Source organism: Lithobates pipiens, unplaced genomic scaffold (genome assembly GCF_037356315.1).
Source record: "Lithobates pipiens isolate NorthernLeopardFrog02 unplaced genomic scaffold, aLitPip1_a1.2 Scaffold_11, whole genome shotgun sequence".
Classification (NCBI taxonomy): domain Eukaryota; kingdom Metazoa; phylum Chordata; class Amphibia; order Anura; family Ranidae; genus Lithobates; species Lithobates pipiens.
In genome coordinates, this window is record NW_027507696.1 from 20914177 (window position 1) to 20936645 (window position 22469).

At 43.9% G+C, this 22469-nt stretch overlaps 2 protein-coding genes across 2 annotated transcripts in view; one reads left to right on the top strand and one right to left on the bottom strand.

Moving 5' to 3' along the window:
- Positions 1-231: 231 nt before the first annotated feature.
- On the bottom strand, positions 232-10027 carry NEDD8 (NEDD8 ubiquitin like modifier). The gene is made up of 4 exons (XM_077469704.1): positions 9898-10027; positions 7773-7820; positions 4331-4413; positions 232-510 (listed from the first exon to the last, which is right to left on the bottom strand). Exons 1-4 carry the CDS (start codon positions 9913-9915, stop codon positions 426-428), a joined length of 234 nt encoding a protein of 77 aa, XP_077325830.1. The 5' UTR covers positions 9916-10027; the 3' UTR covers positions 232-425.
- GMPR2 (guanosine monophosphate reductase 2) overlaps positions 9992-22469 on the top strand; it is a 44811-nt gene continuing 32333 nt past the window's right edge. Inside the window, exons 1-2 of the mRNA XM_077469689.1 lie at positions 9992-10083; positions 13795-13887. Coding sequence (XP_077325815.1) covers positions 13801-13887 — 87 coding nt within the window. The 5' untranslated portion in view covers positions 9992-10083; positions 13795-13800. The remainder of the gene's footprint in view (positions 10084-13794; positions 13888-22469) is intronic.

The window sequence follows — 22469 nt, forward strand, 5'->3', positions numbered from 1 at the left end:
CATGCATGCTCTTGTCAGCACACCCGGTCCTAGCCATATATCAGGGCAATTATTGCGATGGTCCAGAAAATTCCATATGCTTCCTAACCTTGTTGGTCCAGGGGAAGCTGCATATGATCCAAAGTGCTCATTGCTGCAAATAGGTGTGGGCTAATTTCAACAAAGTGCTGTTTATTCAAACCACCTACAATGTTCACTGCATCTTAATCTTGTTTCAGTGCCAAGACAGGGTATTTTGAGGATTATTTATTTAAGGGGTAAACAAAAACAATGCACAACATAACCTTAATATTTTAAAGAAAAAGCTGGCAAATGTCTGTGGAGGGCAGTCCCATGCTGCAGAACCAAAGGGATGTGGCTCCTCCACAAATAATATCCATAACGGACTATGCAAAAAAACAAAACAAAAAAAATGTAGTCGTCTTTCAGCAGCCTCCTCTTAGGGCAAGCACCAAATGTAGAACTGAACCACCCTGTATCTTATAGTCTGAAGCAGTCTTCTCATCATTCCTGTAAAAATACATACAATAAAAAAAAGGATTGGAGACCAATTATCACTACAGCTACTTAATCTTTAAAGAACAAAAATTACATTTAAACAATATCTTAACCAAAAAACTGAATATATTGCAGCTTACCAGTCCTTAGGAAATATGCTACAGTATGTACTAGGAAGGGACAAATGCTATGCCTCAAAGGTTCTGATGTCTTACACCTTTCACTGCGGAGATGCTTTTTACTGGGTGTTAAGGATGCCAGCGGCTGCTGGTTCGTTAAAAAAAAAAAAAATCACATGCCGCGACCACTACTTATTTACTGCATGGATTTTTTTATTTTATTTTATGAATTGACTTTCTCTCCTGTTTTATGCGCTATTTACCGAGCGTTTTTGCTTTATGCATTAAATACCGCATAAAGCAGTAGTGAATTGACATTTTCATGATTGAATGTGGTATTTGGGAAAACACCTAAAGGCCGCATGCAATTTGGTTCTGTGAATGGAACTCAATATTAACTTTAGCAACTAATGTCGCCAAAGGAGGGGTAATGATGGACTTCCAATATTGGAAGATTAGTTGTCTGCCAGCTGATAGGAAATGCCTCAACAGCAACTGACCCAGGAAGCACCGAGAGAAGTCATATGTGTGGTTGATGTAAGGGACTCACTATTAATATTAGATATTGCAAAGATAGATTGCCAAAAAGGGACGCATTTTGTCACAGTGTAGAAAAAGTAGGGCTTTAAACCAATCCTTGGATGTGAGCTTTGTGCCCAGTTCCTTGTTCCAAGCAGATATAAAAGGGTATGACTTAATTTAAGCTGGGAAATTGTAGAAATCTAGAGTTGAGATATAACATTAGAACACCATCAACTAGTGGCATCTCTCTCAAAAGGGAAAGACCGTAAAGAAAATACCTGTTGATAATACTAGAAAAGCACTGTCCTTGTTACTTCTTATGCGCTAAAGTGAAAGCACAACATTTTGACATGCCTTACAAGCTGTCCCCTGTAAACGACCAATTATCCTCCCCTGACATAATGGAAATGAACAGAGAAAGGCACCTTGGTAGCCCAAAACTGAAAGAGCCATATCTAAGGCAATAGATTACATTTTGTTTTTGGGTTTAGATATGCTTTAAATTCCTTTTACCAACCCAGAATCTGTAAAAGTATATCACTTTAGCACAGTACAGCCACACATTGGGATGAAGCTTCAAAAGAATTGCACCAAAAAGAAAAAAAAAAAAATCCACAGAACGAGGCAGAGCTGGTCCAACAAAATAGATATGCTGCTATTTACAAAAGAATTGATGACAAGGGTCACCAACTTACTTAGGTAAGACCATCTGACATCACTAAAGGGCTGTATAATATATGTAAAAGTTTCCTTAAAGATTGGACTTTGATTCCCTCACAACTGGCCAGCAAAAGTAAATGGCAGCTTTACTGTAAAGATGGTGGTTTTGAGTGGGGCAGAGCTCAACTTGGTTCTGGTTTGAATGTACATTTAAGTGTAGAAAATCCTCATCTATCATCCCCTGCTTCTGGAATTGGCTCAGTACTTCTCCCATAAGTCTGCACTGAGCTGCAAATCAAGTTGCAGTCATCCCCTACAATAGAATAATTTTTGAGAAAATGCTAAGGCCTCATTACCATGGGTGCAGTGGGCTGTCCAGCGGGCTATTCGGCTTGAATGAGGCATTTGTTAATGCGTCCAGGGCCATGCATTTGTGCCTGCACAAGTCTATGCTTGCTGCTATGTGTGGGAAGATTTTGCCATAGTTGCACAAAATAACTGTCAAATACGGGTGCTTTCCAAACACAAACAAATGCCTCAATCACACTGGATTCACTCAGTGTCCATGTAAAAGTGACCTAAAGCCTCGTACACAACACAATAGGATTTTCTGCAGACAAAAGCTCGGACTTTTGTCCGAAGGGCATTGGCCAGGAACTTGTCTTGCATACAAACAGCAAGGAATTGTCGGCCAACAAACACGAACGTAGTGACGTACATATTTTTTCAGCTCTTTGGCTCCTTCTGTTAATTTTGTGTTAGTAGAAGTTTTGGTGAGTGTTGATTTTGCGCTTTTCATTTAGTTTCTGAATGGCTGTTTGTCAACCAGCCATGTTGCCGAATTGGAGGAGATAACATGTTATATATTATTGGCCTTGGGAGGAGGAGGACCACAAATTGGTTGCTTTATTATTCATAACCAATTATGTCATATGACTTTGCTGCAAGAGCTCCAGGAGAATAATTCAGATGATTTTCATAAATTATGTCCGGATGACGGACCCCTGCTTTCACCAACTCTTGGCATTGTTGACCCCCTATATTAAGGAGCAGGACACATGCATGAGGCCTTTACTTTATTTTTTGGTTGAATAATGATTTGGTATATTTTCTATATTTTTGGATGCATAGAATGCACTTTCTGGTTAAGTTCTATTGGCAGATAGCATGTCTAATTTTGTTTTCTTTTTTTAATGCACAATAAAAAAAAAAAAAAAAAAAAAAAAAAGTCGAGACTACTACTTGGCTATATGTTTTACTTCAAATGACAGTTTGGTAGTAGGCAGTTACATTTAAAAAAAATACAATATAAAATTAACAAGGGACACCAACATAGTTGTATCTTTGATCTTAAAAGCTACGGGATAATGGTGGTGTGGTAACTTGCACCAAAAAAATAAAAAACACAAGCGTAATTTTATTCTTGCTATCACTAGAAAAAAAAAAAAATTAGTTTGCTAAAACTCCATCAGCATCACCAGAAAAGCAGCTTCATTATTATCCCATTAAAGAAGAGAATGTGCGCTGCATTTCGAGATTTCAGAATTTGCAGCATTGCGAATGTTAATTACCCATTACGAGCGCTAGTTTACAAGACCGACCGCTTCTGGCTCGTCCTTGCTTCCGAGCATGCGTGTGTGTATTTTGGACTTTTGTCAGACTGACATGTGTACACACGCTTGGAAAATCTGACAACAGACATTAGTCTGCGGAAAATTCGAATGCCTGCCATCCAACATCTGTCCGTGGAAAATCTTACAATTGTCTGCTGGAGTGTACAGTCCGATTTTTTGCCAACAGCCTGTCATCACACAATTCCTGTTGGAAAATCCAATCGTGTGTACGAGGCTTTAGGCTCAGCAATGCTTAAAGTGTTTGTAGAGGCAGAAGGTTAATTTTATCTTAATGCATTAATGCCTTCTGTGTGCAGCAGTCCCTCTCAGCCCCCTCTCTATCCAGTGATGTTGTAGGATTGTCTAAACCTGCCCTGAGAACCCCCCCATTGGCTGAGACAGCAGTGTGGCAACATTGGCTGCCGTAAAATTCAGTCATCCAATGAGGTGAGAAAGGGGGCGGAGCGAGCCATAGCTCCATGTCTGGACACAAGGAGCTGCGGCTCGGGTGCCCCCACAGCAAGCTGCTTGCTGTGGGGGCACTTGTTGGGAGGGAGAAACCAGAGAAGTGGAGGATTTGGGCTGCCCTGTGTAAATCCACAAAACGGGTTATTTTTATAACAAAAAAAATAAAAATAAACTTTACAATCACTTGAAGACATCTAAAAGTGGTTATAATGAAGCACGATCCCTCCCTCCCATTTGGGAAAAAAGAAAAGAAAAAAGTGAGCCAAACAATGCCTTTAGAACGGAGAAATACACTAAGCTGCAAAAAATAAAAAAAATAAAAAAATTACTGAAACCCTTATGATGCATATGGTTCTGAAGAGGATTGGTCATCTAAACTGTCATCTACATTAAAGCAGATTTCTCTTTGTAAACAGTGCCAAAAGGTCATGGATCAATTACAGAACTTACATTTGTTTCCCGCTATAGATCAGCCTTTGTTGTTGTGGAGGAATACCCTCCTTTTCTTCAACTCGCTCCTTAATCCTTTCCACCTATAAAAAAACAAAAAAAAAAAAAAAAAAGACAAAACTATTAATCTACTGCAAGCGCCAGTCAATGCCAAATACCATATAAAGTACCCAGCTAGGATACAGTTAACAAAAAAGCCTTGCCTGGCCGTGCAGGAGATCCGATTATTGTGAAATGTATCTTTAACACTTTTTTGTTCCTACAAAGAAAGGCTGGACAGTGAAAGAAGCAGCCTACTGAAGGGTTTATTGCTCTCATTCTGAAAGCATGCTCCTTGATAGCACATGAGCAGAGAAGCACAAGCGACTGGTCCCTTGTACTGCTTCTCTCTTCTAATCCACCATAGGTGGAATGCAAGCAAATTCAGCCTGCCTAGTAAGGTCCACTCATCTGGACTGACATCCACCTATCAAGAGATTTGCATAACTTCTCCCAAGAGCCAACTCACTAATTGCATCAGAGTTGAAGTTGCCTCCATTGCACCTAGGGGCACAATCAGTTATTGATAGATAAAATAAAGGTATTAGGCATGCGTCTAAAAATAAGGTATGTAGTAAAAACAAAAAGGTTGAATATACAAATGTCATTATCCTGTAGATAATGGTTCTTGGGGGAACCAGTAAAGACAAAATATAGGCAGATCAAACTCCAGTTTTATTAAAGAGGAAGTAAATTCTCCCATTCTGATGCTTTTTTTAATTTAGTCCATTATAATAAGTAATTATCAAAGTATAGCCACTGTAATCCAGCCCAAATCGCATATTACTTACTGTTTAAAGAAACTTTAAATACTCCCCCATTGTCACGGTGGGTATCGATTATTAACGACACCATGAGAATGGAGGAGATGTTGGCACTGGACAATGACACTTACACCAAATTTATATCTCAATGGTCGATCTGGCTCCGCTTCTCCTCCTCTGACGCCTTAAAGTACCAAATCTTGAACGCATAAGGACATTGTGGGCTCTCTCTTCCCTACCCCCCTTCCCCATACCTCTTCCCTCTCCCCTCTCCTCTTGCTATCTAGCTTTCCCCTCTACCACTTTGTTCCTCTTTATTTTGCTCCTCTTTATTTTGCTCCTCTCCTCCCTTCCCTCCTTTCTCTCTCTTTCTATCTTCTTTATGTTATTGATTAAATATTGTCTCATGTAGTAACCCATGAGTATTTTTCACTACTGTGGCCTCATGGATCGGAGAGCAGGCAGTCTTCCCTACTCTCCAAGCTTCCCATCAGGGACCGGCTGTGGTCGATAGTCATTAGCCGCCCCCCCCCCGTAAATGTACTCCTGTTACTGTTCCTGCTTGCATTTGCTTCATGATGGTTACTGTTTTATTGTTTTTACTTGAAATGTTTCAATAAAAATATTTTCAACACTAAAGAAACTTTAAAAAACTTGTTTCCAGGGGTTAGGCAGCGCCATCTTAAGTATTGTTTTCTGAGTCCACAGTGGAGTCTTTTTCCACCCTTACATTTAGCACTTCCTGTACTGTTAACCAAGCCTCCTTCTCAATTCAACGTTTCTATGGCAACCCTGCTTCCCTTTTCATAGCTGACTTGTTTTATTTCATAGTATTTACTTATGCTGATTATGTAGTGTTTGCCTGTATGAGTCCTATCAGCTTCAGCTGATAAGACAGCAGTAATGCTGTCCCATGCCCTGCTTTACACGGTATGTGAGATCACATGGTATGTAGAAGGAAGCTCTGAGTGATTACGCAATACTAAGCAAGTAAGGAGATAGCTACAAGCAGTGTTCATTAGGAATTTTTATGCCGATTTACATGGGACAAAGTTGTGGGGGAGGGTTTAAAACCACTTTAAATATTGAGCTACATTAACTTTGGTCTTATTTCTGCCTGTAGTTCAGCTTAAAGAGAATTAAAAACAATCAAGTATAATTGTAAGCACTTTTGGAAGTTTTCTATTTTGCTCCACTAGTCTGCATGTAATTGTGGAGAAAACTATAAAGACAAGTATAGTATTCGTTACATGAAATCATTAAAAGGGAAGTATTGACAAAAAAAAAAAAAAATATATCAAAGGATGGGTTCAAACTAGTGCAACTTGGATGTGGGTTGCACCGCATCCAATTCACATAACAGGAGACTGACCAGCTCTCAATGGAACAGAGCCAGTTTACACATGTCCTTGGCGGCTCTCACAGGGGTCCTGTGTGTCTTTGCCTCAGTTTCAGGGCCAAATTCAGGCAAAAATTCGGCCCCGATTTGTCCCTGAACAGGGACGCACCGGACCCCTGCTGCGAGACGCATTAGTCTTAGCCCTTGTACACACGGTCGGACATTCCGATGGACAATGTCCGATAGGACCGTGTTGTCGGATAATCTGACAGTGTGTGGGCTCCATCGGACTGTTTCCGTCGGTGTATCCGACGGACCAAGTTTTCCAGCTGGGCTATAAAATTTTCAGACAACATGATCCGATCGGACTTTGTCCAATCATGTGTAGAGAATTCCGATCGGACAAAGTGCCACGCATGCTCAGATCAAATTCCTAGACCAAAGCTATTGGCTACTAGCCTGAACATAGTCCCGTCCTAACAAAATAACGTTGTCACGTTAAGTACAATCGGATTTTCTGACAACTTTGTCCGACTGTGTGTATGCAACAGTTTGACAAAATCCGACGGATTTGGTTATCGGAATGTCCGATCATGTGTACAAGGGCTAAGATGTGAACCCAGGCTTATACTCACCAAGGTGGATGCAGCATTTGTCTTCTCCCCAGTAACCGAGCAATCAAAGACTGCTGATCATTTAGTTCTCCCCCTCTGCTCTGAACAGAAAGCTTTGACTGTCAGTCTCTGGCTCTTTGCTCTCCCATCCAGTGGTCAATGGGGTGCTGGACTGTGGAAAAGATGGGAGGGTATGGCTGCCTCTCAGTGAATCGCTTAGAAGTTGAGCCAGCTGCAAGTCCAGGCATCTGGGTGGATGCTGACCAGTTGGTTGGGATCTTTCCTGGGCCAGGATAGGCTGAATGATGTCAACCGACAGTGGACTTAGCCTGCTGTCAGCTAAAAACAGGTCACAGAAATGCAGAACTAAATTCCTGTGACCTACAGGAAAGGTACAGCCAAAATAGCTTTGACTATATACTTTTCTTTTAATCAAATGTGTACATTTATCACATTTGACAGAATACAATTGGTTTCGTAATAACAGTGCCTATTTGTAGCCACATGCAAGTTTCACCAAAATAAACATATGAAGACACATGCTAACATGTTTCTTTTGGATGCTACTGAAATGATTGCGTGTTAAAAAGAGATGTGAATACAAGAATTTTTTTTTTTTTACTTTGATCAAGCTTAATTTTTTTTCTTTTCCTTGTGAAATTCATTAGTATAAACCAAAAACATACCTTGTCAGTTGGCTCAATATCAATTTCTATCTCCTTCCCAGTCAGTGTCTGTAAATGAACAAATCATTAGACTTGACATGACAAAGCACATCTGTTTAAACAATAGACTTTAACATTGATTTTTGCCAGATAAATACAGTTTTCTTTGATTCCCTGTTTGAAGTTTTACATTTATTATCAACTTTAAAAAAGCTTAAAGAGGTTGTAAAGGCAGAAGGTTTATCTTCATGCATTATATGCGTGAAGAAAAAAAAAAAACCTGTGTGCAGTAGCTCCCCTAGTACTTAGCCGAGCCCTATCTCTATCCAGTGATGTACACAAGTGCCTCGGCCATCTGGGACTCCCGCCTGATTTGCTGAGAGACATCAGCGACGCCGCTGGCACCATACAGGCAATCAAAGTCAGTTAGCCAATCAGGGGAGAGAGAGAGTCAACGGACCACAGCTCTGTGTCTGAATGGACACAGGGAGCTGTGGCTCAGCTGCCCCCATAGCAAGCTGTTAGCTGTGGGGGCAGTCAATAGGAGGGAGAGGCCAGGAGCACCAAAGAGGGACCTGAGAAGAGGGGGGATATGGACTACTCTAAGCAAAACCATTTCACTGAGCAGCTAAGTAGAACAGTTTAAAAAAAAAAAAAAAAAAAAAAAAAAAAAAAAACACCACAACAGACATGTTTGTATCACTTTAAGCTGGCTAACCACTAGCAGAGGTTTTTTTTTTTTTACCAGAGGTGCATAGTTTTAAAGTGATTGTAAAGGCTTGTTTAACCACATTTGCTGACCAGCCACCGTCATTATATAGCGGCAGGTCGGCACGATCCAGCGAACCACCGTGGCTTTACATTGGTACCTTTATGCTGGATAGCAGGCGCGCCCCCGTTGCACAGCGGGGCCGCCGATGCTCATATAAACACACACGTCCTAGGAGAGGGAGAGAGAGAGGGAGAGAGAGGGAGAGAGAGGGAGAGAGAGGGAGAGAGAGGGAGAGAGAGGGAGAGAGAGGGAGAGAGAGGGAGAGAGAGGGAGAGAGAGGGAGAGAGAGGGAGAGAGAGGGAGAGAGAGGGAGAGAGAGGGAGAGAGAGGGAGAGAGAGGGAGAGAGAGGGAGAGAGAGGGAGAGAGAGGGAGAGAGAGGGAGAGAGAGGGAGAGAGAGGGAGAGAGAGGGAGAGAGAGGGAGAGAGAGGGAGAGAGAGGGAGAGAGAGGGAGAGATTCCCAGCTCATAGGAACTCACAATCTCATCTCCTATAGTCAGTGCCACCCCCCACAATTAGAACACGTACACAGGGGACACAGTTAACCCCTTCCCTGCCAGTGACATTTATATACAGTAATCAGTGCAGGTTTGCAAGTCAGTGTGAACTGCCTGTGAACCCTATGCAATGTGGGAACCGGCGCAGGAATTGTGTTGGTTGCCGCATTCAGCTAGCGTGAACTGGCACGCAAAGTAGAACTAAATTAAATTTTTTTTTTTTTACATTTTGGACAGAGTAGAGAGGGATTAGAACACTTGTCAGTTTGTACTGAAGTCTGTGCCCTTATTAGGAGGATTTGCCTTCCCTATTTAGCATAATGCATTTAGCACAGTAACCAGCATCTGAACCACACCACATTCCTGTGCAACTTGCATGCGATTCAGTACAGTGCAATTTCAGCCCATTCATTTTGAATAGGCTCAAATCGCATCAGGGAAGTTCAGGCACCTTTTTTGGAGCCGCGATGCAACCAGATCGCATGGTCATTTCATACCATGCGAACCGCACTCTGACTGCAATGCATTTGAGGTGCCCTTCTTTGCGCGTTCAAGAAAAAAAAAAAAGGGGGGGGGGGGAGAACTTTTGCCTTTATTTACACTTCACATTTTCCATTCTCTCGCAGGCCTCCCTCCTCCATTCAGGGGGGTGATGACACCCACTTAGTCTCATTACCCCTGTGTGAAAGTAGGAATGTGGTGACACTGCTCATATGCAGACAATAGACGTACACTAACTGTCCCATCGGCTTCCTGGCACACAATGCTCTCTCAGAGGATGAATGCATCAGAAAACGGCGTCTCCCTTAATGCTTTGCTCTACAGTGTTACAGGGACGGGTAAACGTGCTAAACAACCCCCCAGTAACTGGGACCTACCTTCACTTTGATGAGCATGTTGCCGGTATGTGTTCGCTCTCCCCGCCTCTGAGTCTCAGCACAGCGCAGACTGTCCCCACTCACTTCCGGCGCGGCGGGAAACGACACAGGAAGCAGCGGCGGACAAGTCACGTGACGTCAGTGCGTCTTCCCTGATTCCTTGCAGACAGCGGTCACCTATAACAGGTGCGTATGTGCGTCACATGGGTTGTGTTCTAGGCCATGGCTGGGGCTATCAGTGGGGTGGGGGGGGAGACTGGCTGGGCACTAGTCTTCCCTGAGGTCACGTGCTCCTCTGCAGCATGTCTCTATCTGCTGTCATTCATTCACCATGCTGATGTAGGGGCGCCTCCACATTACAATCTCCTCCATAGAACTATACAATCATTGGGTATCCAATTGATGATTGTAATGTGTGGAGCCAGCTTTATCTACTCCTAAAGTGGGGCTCGCCCTAAGTTTAAAAGTTTGAAGTAGAACTAAAGGCTAAACTTTTTTTTTATTTTGGATAGAGGAAGGGAGGGTTATAACCCCTGTCAGTTTGTTTCCCACCGTCTGTGTCCCATTGCAGAGATTTCCCCTCACTTCCTGTCCCATCGCCAGGAAGTGAGGGGATATCCTTCCAAAGTGTGCACAATTCACCAGAATTAGTGCCCCCCCTTCCCATTGGAAGATGTCCCCTCTCTTACTGTTCTGGGGACAACCCAAAATGTGCAATTTTCTTTTACTTAGCACAGCACAGTGAAGGGGCACCCACGTGGGTGTGCTCCCGAGCTGGACTGTGCGCTTCTATAGACACATAGCACCAATAAGCAATGTCCCCGCTCCCTCCTCACAGAAGTTTTAATTGACAGAAGAAGGAGCCAATGGCTGCTTGTGCCTTCTGTGAGGCCGGAAAGAAGGGAGAGTGGTACTGCAGCAGGGACAACAATGGATGGGCAAGAGGAGGCAGGTAAGTAATGGGGTGTTTTTTACCTTAACGTGATTCTGAAGGCAGAAGGTTTTTTATCTTAAAGTGGAACTTCAGTCATTTTTTTCATCATTCCATCTATTAAATCTTCTGCCCTTGTTTTAGTTTGGATAGTAAAACATTTTTGTTCTGCCAGTAAATACCTTATACAACCCACTTACTGTTTGTTGTCCGGTAAAAAGCCTAGGCTTATGACATCATGCACAGCTCTCTCTCACACTCTCATGAGAGTTTGCCAGGAAGGGAGGGGGGTGAGTCATAAGAGGGCCAATCGGAGCTTCAGAGCTGGAGGTGTGCCTCTATGTAAATCCACAAAGTGAACAGGCAGCAGCTTCAGCTGCCCACAGTTAAAATGGTTGCTGCCAGACTCAGTGGAGGGAGATTTCTGCAGCATATTTGGCAAGTACAGAATCCCAGTATATATAAAATAATGTGCAACGTGGTTGGAGGGAAGCTTCAGAATGGCAAAGATGTTTTTATTACAAATTATGTGAGCAGACTGCAGTTCCTTTTTAACCACTTGCCGACCAGCGCACAACGATGTATGTCGACAGAATGGCACGGTCAGGCAAATGGGCGTACATGTACGTCCCTTTAAATTTGCCGCCCTGCCATCGGGAGCGCGCCGCCGCCGGCGCGCGGGACCCGCGGACTCGATCGCCGCGGGCATCCCCGCGATCGTGTCACGGAGTGGCCGAATGGTGAAGTGCCATTGTAAACAACATTTCTCCATTCTGCCTAGCAACTAGTGACGCTGATCTCTGCTCCATGTGATTGGAGCAGAGATCAGTGTTCACTAAATGAAAGCCCAACCCCCCCACAGTTAGTAACACATCCCTAGGAACACTTAACCCCTACACTGCCACCCACTGGTTAACCCCTTCACTGCCAGTGTCATTTACACAGGAATCACTGCATTTATATAGCAGTGATTACTGTATAAATGACAATGGTCCCAAAAATGTGTCAAAAATGTCCGATGGGTCCCCCACAATGTCGCAGTCACAATAAAAATCGCTGATCGCCGCCATTACTAGTAAAAAAAAAAATAATAAAAAATTATTAATTAAAATGCTATAAAACTATCCCTATTTTGTAAACGCTATAACTTTTGCGCAAACCAATCAATAATCGCTTATTGCGATTTTTTTTACCAAAAATATGTAGAAGAATACGTATCGGCCTAAACTGAGGGAAAAAATTTTTTTTTATATATTTTTGGGGGATATTTATTATAACAAAAAGTAAAAAATAATGCGTTTTTTTCAAAATTGTCGCTCTATTTTTGTTTATAGCACAAAAAATAAAAACTGCAGGGGTGATCAAATACCACCAAAAGAAAGCTCTATTTGTGGGAAAAAAAGGACGTCAATTTTGTTTGGGAGCCACGTCGCACGACCGCGCAATTGTCAGTTAAAGCGACGCAGTGCCGAATCGAAAAAAGTGGTCTGGTCTTTGACCAGCAAAATGGTCCGGTCTGAAAGTGGTTAATGAGTTCTATGCATTAAAATAAGAAACCTTCTGTGTTCAGCAGCCCCTCTAATACTTACCTGAGCCCCATCTCGATCCAGCAATGTGCAAGAGTGCCTCGGCTATCCAGGACTCTCCTGATTGGCTGAGACTGCAGCGGAGCGCCATTAGCTCCTGCTGCTGTCAATCAAAGTCAGTTAGCCAATCAGGAGAGAGAGGGGGCTGGGCCAAGCTAAAAATCTGTGTCTGAATGGATACACAGAGCAGCGGCTCGGCTGCCCCCATAGCAAGCTGCTTGCCATGGAGGCACTCGGCAGGGGGGAGGGGCCAGGAGCGCTGGCAAGGGACCCGAGAAGAGGAGGATCTGGCCTGCTCTGCGCAAACCCACTGCACAGAGAAGGCAATTATAACATGTTTGTTATTTTTAAACAAAAAAAAACGAGACTTTAGTATCACTTTAAAGTAATATTAAAGTTTTTTGTTTGTTTGTTTGTTTAAAAATAACAAAAATGTTATAATTACCTCCTCTGTGCAGTGGGTTTGCGCAGAGAAGCCCAGATCCTCATCTTCTCGGGTCCCTTGCCAGTGCTCCTGGTCCCCCCCACTAGTAAGCAGCTTGCTATGGGTGCAGCCGAGTAGCTGCTCTGTGTGTCCATTCAGACACAGATCTGTAGCTCGTCCCCCTCTCTTTCCTCATTGGCTGAATGACTTTGATTAACAGCAGTGGTTGCCAATGGCACCTGCTGCTGTGTCTCAGCCAATCAGGTGGGAGAGTCCCAGACAGCTGAGGCTCTTGGGCAACTTCACGCTGGTAAGTTCTTAGGTAAGTTTCAATATGTGAAACTTACCTTAAACGAAGCCCTCCAGGCACGCCATCACCACTCACAGAGCTTCCTTCTTTACCTGGTCTTCCTTCCGGGTTGGCAGGCTCTGGTCTTTTAATTTGCAATGACGTCACTCCCGCGCATGCACGCGGAAGGCGCTGTTCAAGGCACAGAACTTTGGAGGAACGGCGGAGGTATGCCATTCCCTCGGAGTGCATGTGTCTCGGGGATGTCACTGGCAGGTTTGCAAGTAAATATCTTTTAAACAGTGTACGTTTAGGAGATAATTACTGTTCCTATAGGTAAGCCTTATTATAGCCTTATATTACTCCCACTTTAATACAGGTAATAAATTAAAGTGGTTGTAAACCCTTACATATACCCAGTGAAGTGACTGGCCTCAGGTGATGCACAGATGAAACAAATCCTCCTACACAAGTTGTACCTGTTTTATTTGCAGTCTTTATATCCATTAAAGTGCTGGATTTTTAAAGCTGAGAGGTCAGAAGGCGGGGGGGGGGGGGGGGGGGGGAACTAAAATGGCACTATTCAGAGCTCAGTGAGAACTCTTCTTTTTCAATTTCTTCTTAGTTTATTTTCCTCAGTTTATTGAGTCTTTCAATTCCCTTCTAGGACATAATGCCTCGAATAGACAATGACATCAAGCTGGATTTCAAAGATGTGCTACTTAGGCCAAAACGAAGTACGCTAAAATCCCGCAGTGAGGTAAATATATCATGACAGCTCTACACCCAGCCTTGAATTAAAATTGCACTGAACAAACACATATGTGGGGGGGGGGGGGGGGGGGGGGAGGAAGATCATTGAGTGTAATGGCTTGGTGGGGAGAGAAAGGTCAGAGGGAAGAATTATTTAGGAATAGACTTAAGCCCCATACACACTATCAGTTTTTCTGCTGAGTTTTTCCTTCAGGTTTACCAAAACCATGTAGTAGAAGGGCCTGCCTGATTGCATACATATTGAAATTCCTAAGGTTTGACCTCATATTATATGGTTTTGGTAAATCTGAAGGAAAAACTCAGCAGAAAAACTGATAGTGTGTATGGGGCTTTAATGTTATTCTTTGGGGAGTGGAGGGAGATTGGGAAGGGAGACAATGTGTCTCAGCTCTGCAGCATGATAGATATCCATAGCAGTAAATGTCTTACCTTAAGAGAGATGTATGGGTTTTTTTTTTTTTTTTTTTTAAGAATCATACTTAGGTTTATGCAACATCAGTAAGACGCTGCATCTGTCCCCTGGCACCTCTAACACTGAGAACCGAGTGATCGAACAACGCTGATTGCTTGGTTCTTACAGCTCCCTGAGCAGCTCTCTACTCTTCCCCCCTGTGCTCACTGGAGCACTGGGCTGTGGAGGGGGCAGGACCATCTGGCTTAGGCTCTCAGTGGGCGGATCCTGACTTCATTGTCACGATCTTGCCCGAACCTGGACCGACTCTGTGACATCAGCTGACAGCGGGCTTCATCAGCACACTGTTTGCTGAAAACGGGTCACAGAGGTGCCGAATGAACTGCACTCCTGTGATCCACAGGAGAAGTATAGCCAAAGGAGCTTTGGCTGTACTTATTCTTTAAGCCAGCTATAGAGGCATCAAAAAAGGAACAGGTTATCATCCACACATTTGAGTTGGATGGGGAATCCTCCCTGCTGCGCTATTGTATTCTGATAGTGGGACTCCGCTCAGAATACACTGGTTAACGCTGCAGCTAAAAAAAATTCCAGCAGTCTCGCGCAAGAAAAGCCAATCACTAGATCTCGAACGGGAACGAATATTGATGGATCAAAATTTTACCTGTCCCTGCTGAACTGGCCAAATTTTGATCCATCTATAGCAGCGGTGTCCAAACTTTTTTCAAAGAGAGCCAGATTTGATGAAGTGAACATGCACGAGGGCCGACCATTTTGCCTGACATTCTTTGAACCATTGAAAATTCGGTCTAAGTGTGTCCATCCGAGCTCTAATACACGGCCCAACAAGAATTCTCTTGCCTTTGTCGCGCTCGTTCCCAACACACAGACGAATGCTCTGCACTTTAGGGGGTACCGTTCATTTTTAATGGTACCCCACTCATTGGAAAATGTAGGGTGCTTTTGGTGCAGTGCAATTTAAAAAAAAAAAAAAAAAAAAAAAGCTTGGGGGCTTCTTTCCCAGCATTTTTGTGAGTAGGGAAGTCCCTTGAAATTAATGGGCTGCCCTGCACACAGTACGCAGCCACACAGATGTGAACCAAGGGCTTGTTCACATGTCAGGTTGGAGGGGCAGTAAAACCACATGGTTAAGCTGTTTTTACCACCCCCAACTTCTCCCCGTTTAGCTGCAGAGGGAGCAGCTGGGGGTGTACACCTGCTGTGGCTGCAGCTGGAGGTATACCCAGGGTGAATGGGCCTTCACTTCAAGTACACACAGTTGCGATATAGTGATGCTGAATTTACGGGCTTAAAACAGGTGGTGAGGAGGCAACATAATGCCTCTTTACCACCATTCAAATGCCTCTGAAAAGAGATCTGTGTATGGATTGCTTTTCAGAGGAGCAGCAGTACTGGCTAATATCACACACAAGCCCTACAAAAGCATTTTTGATGGTATAAGAATGGGGGGGGGGGTCCGGATTAAAAGTAACAGACACATGTACACACATGCAGACACACATGCAGATAAATGCACGCCGCACACACATACATACAGACATACATGCACACACATACAGACACATGTGCACACACACAAACATACAGACACATGCATGCACATACATACATACAGACACATGCGCGCGCACGCACACACACATACAGACACGTGCACACAGAGATACAGACATACATGCGCACACATACAGACATGTGCACACACACACATACAGACATACATACAGACACACACATACACATACATGCACACAGACATATGCATACACATACATGCACACACACAGACATACATACACATGTGCACACGCACACACACAGACACACATACAGACACATGTGCACACACACACACAGACACATACAGACACATGTGCACACGCACACACACAGACACACATACAGACACATGTGCACACACACACACATGTGCACACACACACACATACAGGCACATGTGCACACACACACACACATACAGACACATGTGCACACACACACACATACAGACACATGTGCACACACACATACAGGCACATGTGCACACACACATACAGGCACATGTGCACACACACATACAGGCACATGTGCGCACACACATACAGACATACATACAGACACACGCATACACATACATGCACGCAGACATATGCATACACATACATGCACACACACAGACATACATACACATGTGCACACGCACACACACAGACACACATACAGACACATGTGCACACACACACACAGACACATACAGACACATGTGCACACGCACACACACAGACACATGTGCACACGCACACACACAGACACATGTGCACACACACACACACACACACACATGTGCACACACACATACAGGCACATGTGCACACACACATACAGGCACATGTGCACACACACACACACATACAGGCACATGTGCACACACACATATACAGACACATGTGCACACACACATATACAGGCACATGTGCACACACACATATACAAGCACATGTGCACACACACACATATACAGGCACATGTGCACACACACATATACAGGCACATGTGCACATACACATGTGCACACACACACATACAGGCACATGTGCACACACACACATACAGGCACATGTGCACACACACACATACAGGCACATGTGCACACACACACATACAGGCACATGTGCACACACACACATACAGACACAAGTGTACACACACACATACAGACACAAGTGCACACACACAGACACGTGCACACACACATACAGACATACATTCATACACACACACATGAATAAAGCCTTTTTAACACCAATTTAGCTTTTAGCATAGTACAGTACCTTTGTAGCTTCCTAATTCAGCCGGGTACTGCACTGTAGGGGGAAGCAGAGAGCACAGCACACTCCTCTGCACTTTACTTTCACTTTTGAAGCTCACTGAGCTTCTCACAGTGCCTGGGATCAGGCTCATCTGACAGCCCTGATCCCACGGCACACTAAATTGAGAAAGACCAGGCGGGCCATTCAAAACCAGACCGCGGGCCGCAATTGGCCCGCGGGCCGGACTTTGGACATGCCTGATCTATAGTATGGCCAGCTTAAAGCGGTAGTAAAGTCCTCTATTATTTATACCTACAAGTAAGCCTATATTAAGGCTTACCTGTGGGTACAGTAAATATATATCCTAAATGTACACAGTTTAGGAGATATTTTTCACGTTCAAAAACAGAAAACAGGTTTTGGGGTCCAGTGATAAGGGAGATCCCATTTGGTCATGTAAAAATTGTACCAGCTGAGCCCAGAACATCTGAACTATTGGACAGGACCAAATAAGGTGGAAAAAAGTACCTGTATGTTGCCGACATAGAGGACTGTAAGAAGATTTGTACCAAGTGACACAAACTGGAGTCAGATAAGCCCTATGTAAAATATACATCTGGGTTAACCGATCAGAGACTCTGGTAGAGACCATTTTATAATTATCAAGTATTTGCTCCCACTCATCCTCCCCTACCACTCCCAAATCAGGTTCCCATCTGGTCTTAGTACGGTAAGCCAATTTGGTCGTAGAAGGTGTCTGAAGGGTATTATATAATACAAAGATGAACTTTGCGGGTTCTGAGCCTAAAATCACTTTTGTCAAAGAAGTATGTGGGTGAACTGTGCTCTCACTGCATGTCTCAGCTGTATATATAAAAAAAAAAACATAAAATTAGGGAGAGACAACTCAGCTTGTAATTCCAGAAATATTTTAAGGCCTGATCTAGTGCCATGTGATCTGCACATCTGTCTATTGGGTATACTAGATGAGGAACAATGGCCAAAATTGACTAGAATAATGCTGAGAGAAACACAGGAACATGGAATCAATCTGCTTCTCTCCCATCTACTCGTACCAGATGGTGAATCAGATACTGCCTTATGAAAAAATCATTTTTGAACATGGGGGTTGTCCCAGCAAATACGACAAGGTGTGGGACACTTGGTGCTCCTCCACTCTCATTATTTCTTCTAATTTGTGAGTAGTCTATTTTCTATACTTATAATGTGTGAGAATTTAGAGAACAACATTTTGTACTGGGAATGATTTTATAAGGAATCCAGCCTACTCTGTACTTATATGTAACTCAAGTATATACAATTGCTAATTTGTACTTCTCATGTATCTGTGTACCAAATATTATGACTCTTTACGCTCATGTTGAGCGCATTGGTTGTTGTGCCAATATGTTTTTTATATGTCTGTTGATAAAAGAATAAAAAAAAAATATATATATATATTATATATATATATATCTGATCTAAATATAAAATACCCTTTGAGGCCCATAAAACCAGCTCAGAGATCTGTAGTAATTCCAGTAAGTGGTAATTGTACTGTGTGGTTATGAAAAAGAGGATTCTCAATCTTGTATAGAGCCAATTCCCAGATATGTTGATTAATAAATAAAATAGTATACTATCCCAGGTATGCAGAAAGTTAGTACCCCTAACTCTGCAAAATATTAACTGTATTGGAGTATAGGCTGGGTGGGAGGGTAGCCTGCATACTAAAGTTTGATATCTCTCTAGATCAGTCTTGTCAAATTGTTAAAAATGAGACAGCTGAGCAGCGATAAGTTAAAGTCTGTTTAAGAAATATTTACAGTGAACCCGGAAATTATTCACAGTACTTCACTTTTTCCACATTTTATGTTAGTTTTATTCCAAAAATTGATTAAATTCATTATTTTCCTCAAAATTCTACAAACAATACCCCATAATGACAATGTGAAAGAAGTTTGTTTGAAAACTTTTCAAGTTTATTAAAAATAAAAAATCCCATGTACGGTACGTAAGTATTCACAGCCTTTGCTCAATACTTTGTTGAATCACCTTTGGCACCAATTAGAGACTCAAGTCTTTTTGAGTATGATGCTACAAGCTTGGTACACTTATTTTTGGGCAGTTTCTCCCATTCTTCTTTGCAGGACATCTCAAGCTCCATCCGGTTGGATGGGGAGCGTTGGTGCACAGCCATTTTCACATCTCTCCAGAGATGTTAAATCGGGTTTAAGTCTGGGCTCTGGCTGGGCCACTCAAGGACATTCACAGAGTTGTCCTGTAGCCACACCTTTGTTATATTGGCTGTGTGCTTAGGGTTTGTTGTCCTGTTGGAAGATGAACATTCGCTCCAGTCTAAGGTCCAGAGTACTCTGGAGCAGGTTTTCCTCAAGGTTGTCCCTGTACATTGCTGCATTCATCTTTCCGTCTATCCTGACTAGTCTCCCAGTTCCCGATGCTGAAAAACATCCCAACAGCATGATGCTGCCACCACCATGCTTCACTGTAGGGATGGCCAGGTGATGGAGTGGTGCCTGGTTTCCTCCAGACATGACGCTTGCCATTCAGGCCAAAGAGTTTAATCTTTGGTTCATCGGACCAGAGGATTTGTTTCTCATGGTCTGAGAGTCCTTCAGGTGCCTTTTGGCAAGCTCCAGGTGGGCTCTCATGTGCCTTTTACTGGGGAGTGGCTTCCGTCTGGCCACTCTGACATACAGGCCTGGTTGGTAGAGTGGTGCAGAGATGGTTGTTCTTCTAAAAAGTTCTCCTCTCTCCAAAGAGAAATACTGGAGCTCTGTCAGAGTGACCATCGGGTTCTTGGTCACCTCCCTGACTTAGACCCTTCTCCCCCGATCGCTCAGTTTGGCCAGGCAGCCCACTCTAGGAAGAGTTCTGGTGGCTCCAAACTTCTTCCATTTATGGTTGATGGAGGCGACTGCGCTCATTGCCACTTTCAATGCTGCAGAAATTTTTCTATACCTTTCCCCAGATCTGTGCCTCGATACAATCCCGTCTCGGAGGTCTACAGACAATTCCTTGGTCTTCTTGGCTTGGTTTGTGCTTTGACATGCACTGTTAACTGTGGGACCTTATATAAACAAGGTATGCACCTTCCAAATCATGTCTAATCAAATGAGTTTACCACAGGTGGACTCCAGACAAGTTGTAGAAACATCTCAAGGTTGATCAGTGGAAACAAGATGCACCTGAGCTCAATTTTGAATGTCATGGCAAAGGCTGGGAATACTTCTGTACATGGGATTTTTTTATTTTTAATAAATTTGCAAACAAACTTCTTTCACGTTGTCATTATGGGGTATTGTTTGTAGAATTTTGAGGAAAATAATGAATTTAATCCATTTAATGAATTTAATCCATTTTGGAATAAGGCTGTAATATAACCAAATGTGGAAAGTGAAGGGGTGTGAATACTTTCTGGATGCACTGTACTTTAGTAGCAGACGTTGACATCACTGGCGCATACACACTGTGCTCTCAATGGATGACATGCCATCCATTGAGAGAGCTGTGCTGCGACCTTGACTCTCGCGTATGCAGGAGTAATGTCATCATTAGCGCTCAAACCCGGAAAGGAATACGGGGTGGAGATGAAAGCCCTATCAGCGGTGACAGTGTGCTGCTGGCATAGGACGCACTGAGTGAGAGCTCCGGCTTCAAGACATCCTTATAACCGATCTTTTGGGACAAAAACCAACCCCTTTGCCTACCAAAAGCACCGCCCCCTACTGGTGAACATATCCAGCTCATGTCACCACCAAAGAGAGCCCCATCAGTGCTTTCAAAGCTCAGCAAATTCCGAGCTGATGACCCAGACCCTGTGGAGTAAGATGGCGCTGCGTCCAGCTTCGGCGAAGATGCTCTGCCTTCCGGGGATACTGCCCGAATACTGGCTGCTGTCTCCTTATGCCAAACCACCCTCACCTCTAGGATTGAAGAGGTCAAGGTGGGCATTTCTTTAATTCGCCAAGATCTACACAAGCTCCGGGAGAGAGTCGGCGAAATGGAGCGCAGGATCGGGCAAGTGGAAGTTGATATCCCTCCCCTGCAGATTGCCACCGAATGGCTCCAGCATCAACTAAGTGTCGTCCTGAGCAAACAGGACAACATGGAAAACAGACTCCGCTAATCTTAGGTTTGTGGGGTTGCCGGAAAGATCGGAGGGATCTGGCCCCCCCACATTCCTAGAACGCCTGCTGATTACCAACTTTGGCAGAGAGGCCTTCTCCACCACGTTTGTGGTGGAGCGCGCACATCGTCTAGTTTCTTGTCATCCCCCTCCTGGTGCCCCAACATGCACGTTCTTTGCAAAGATGCTAAATTGCAGAGACCGCGATACTGTGCTACGCCTCACTGGCGAGAAGGGCAACATACCGTTCGGTGACTCCCACATCGATGTATTCCTGGATTTCTCCGCCGAGGTCCAGAAGAAAAGGCCGCAATTCGTGGAGGCCAAGCGTCAGCTCCGTAACCACCACCTTGCATATGCGATGCTGTTTCCAGCGCGCCTCCATCTCATCCGAGATGGGAAAGCACACTTCTTTGAAGACGCCTCAGCAATCATTCCATGGTTGGAGAGACGAGATGCCACTGCACCATTGCCGCCATAGAAGCCTGTGTGCCTTCATTGATGTCTGATACACCAAGGCTCAATATCATGCACCAATGTCACCCTTGCTGCAAACTGTGAGTAGGCCTCATCTTAGCCTCTCCCCTGGCTCCCCTTGACTGCCCTTATTTTTTATCCCTCATAACAAGCACTTACTATCCTCGCACCCACCCCTCCCCCCATAACCGCTGCAATTGTGCCACAAAAACGGCACAGCTCAACATGCATTGTTCCCCCTTCACATAGAAGTTGCAGCCACTCACAAATTAACTTGTGTCCCCTGCTGCACCTGCACGCTGGCTCCCCCAGCAACGCTATGCACCTCAGAGCGATTCTGTTCGCCCTCGTTAACAGATAAGAATGCACCCAGACTTCCATCCCCACTGCAACCCAATGGTTTTGCAACCCAATGGTATCTGTGTTATGTTATGCACTTGAATGTTTTTTTATTGCTTTAAATGCGCGTGTGGGATCAGGCTCCCCCTTGTTGGTCCGACCAGGCTGCATATTCCTGCTAACACTAGGATGGCGACTCTTAAGCTAGTCACATGGAATGTGAGAGGAGTAACAGCCAAACCCAAACGTCTGGCTGTCCTCTCCCACTTAAAACAGCTATGTGCAGACATATCTGTGTTAGTGAAAACGCACATAACAGGTCAACTACAGATGTCTCTCAAAAAAAAGTGGGTGGGTTG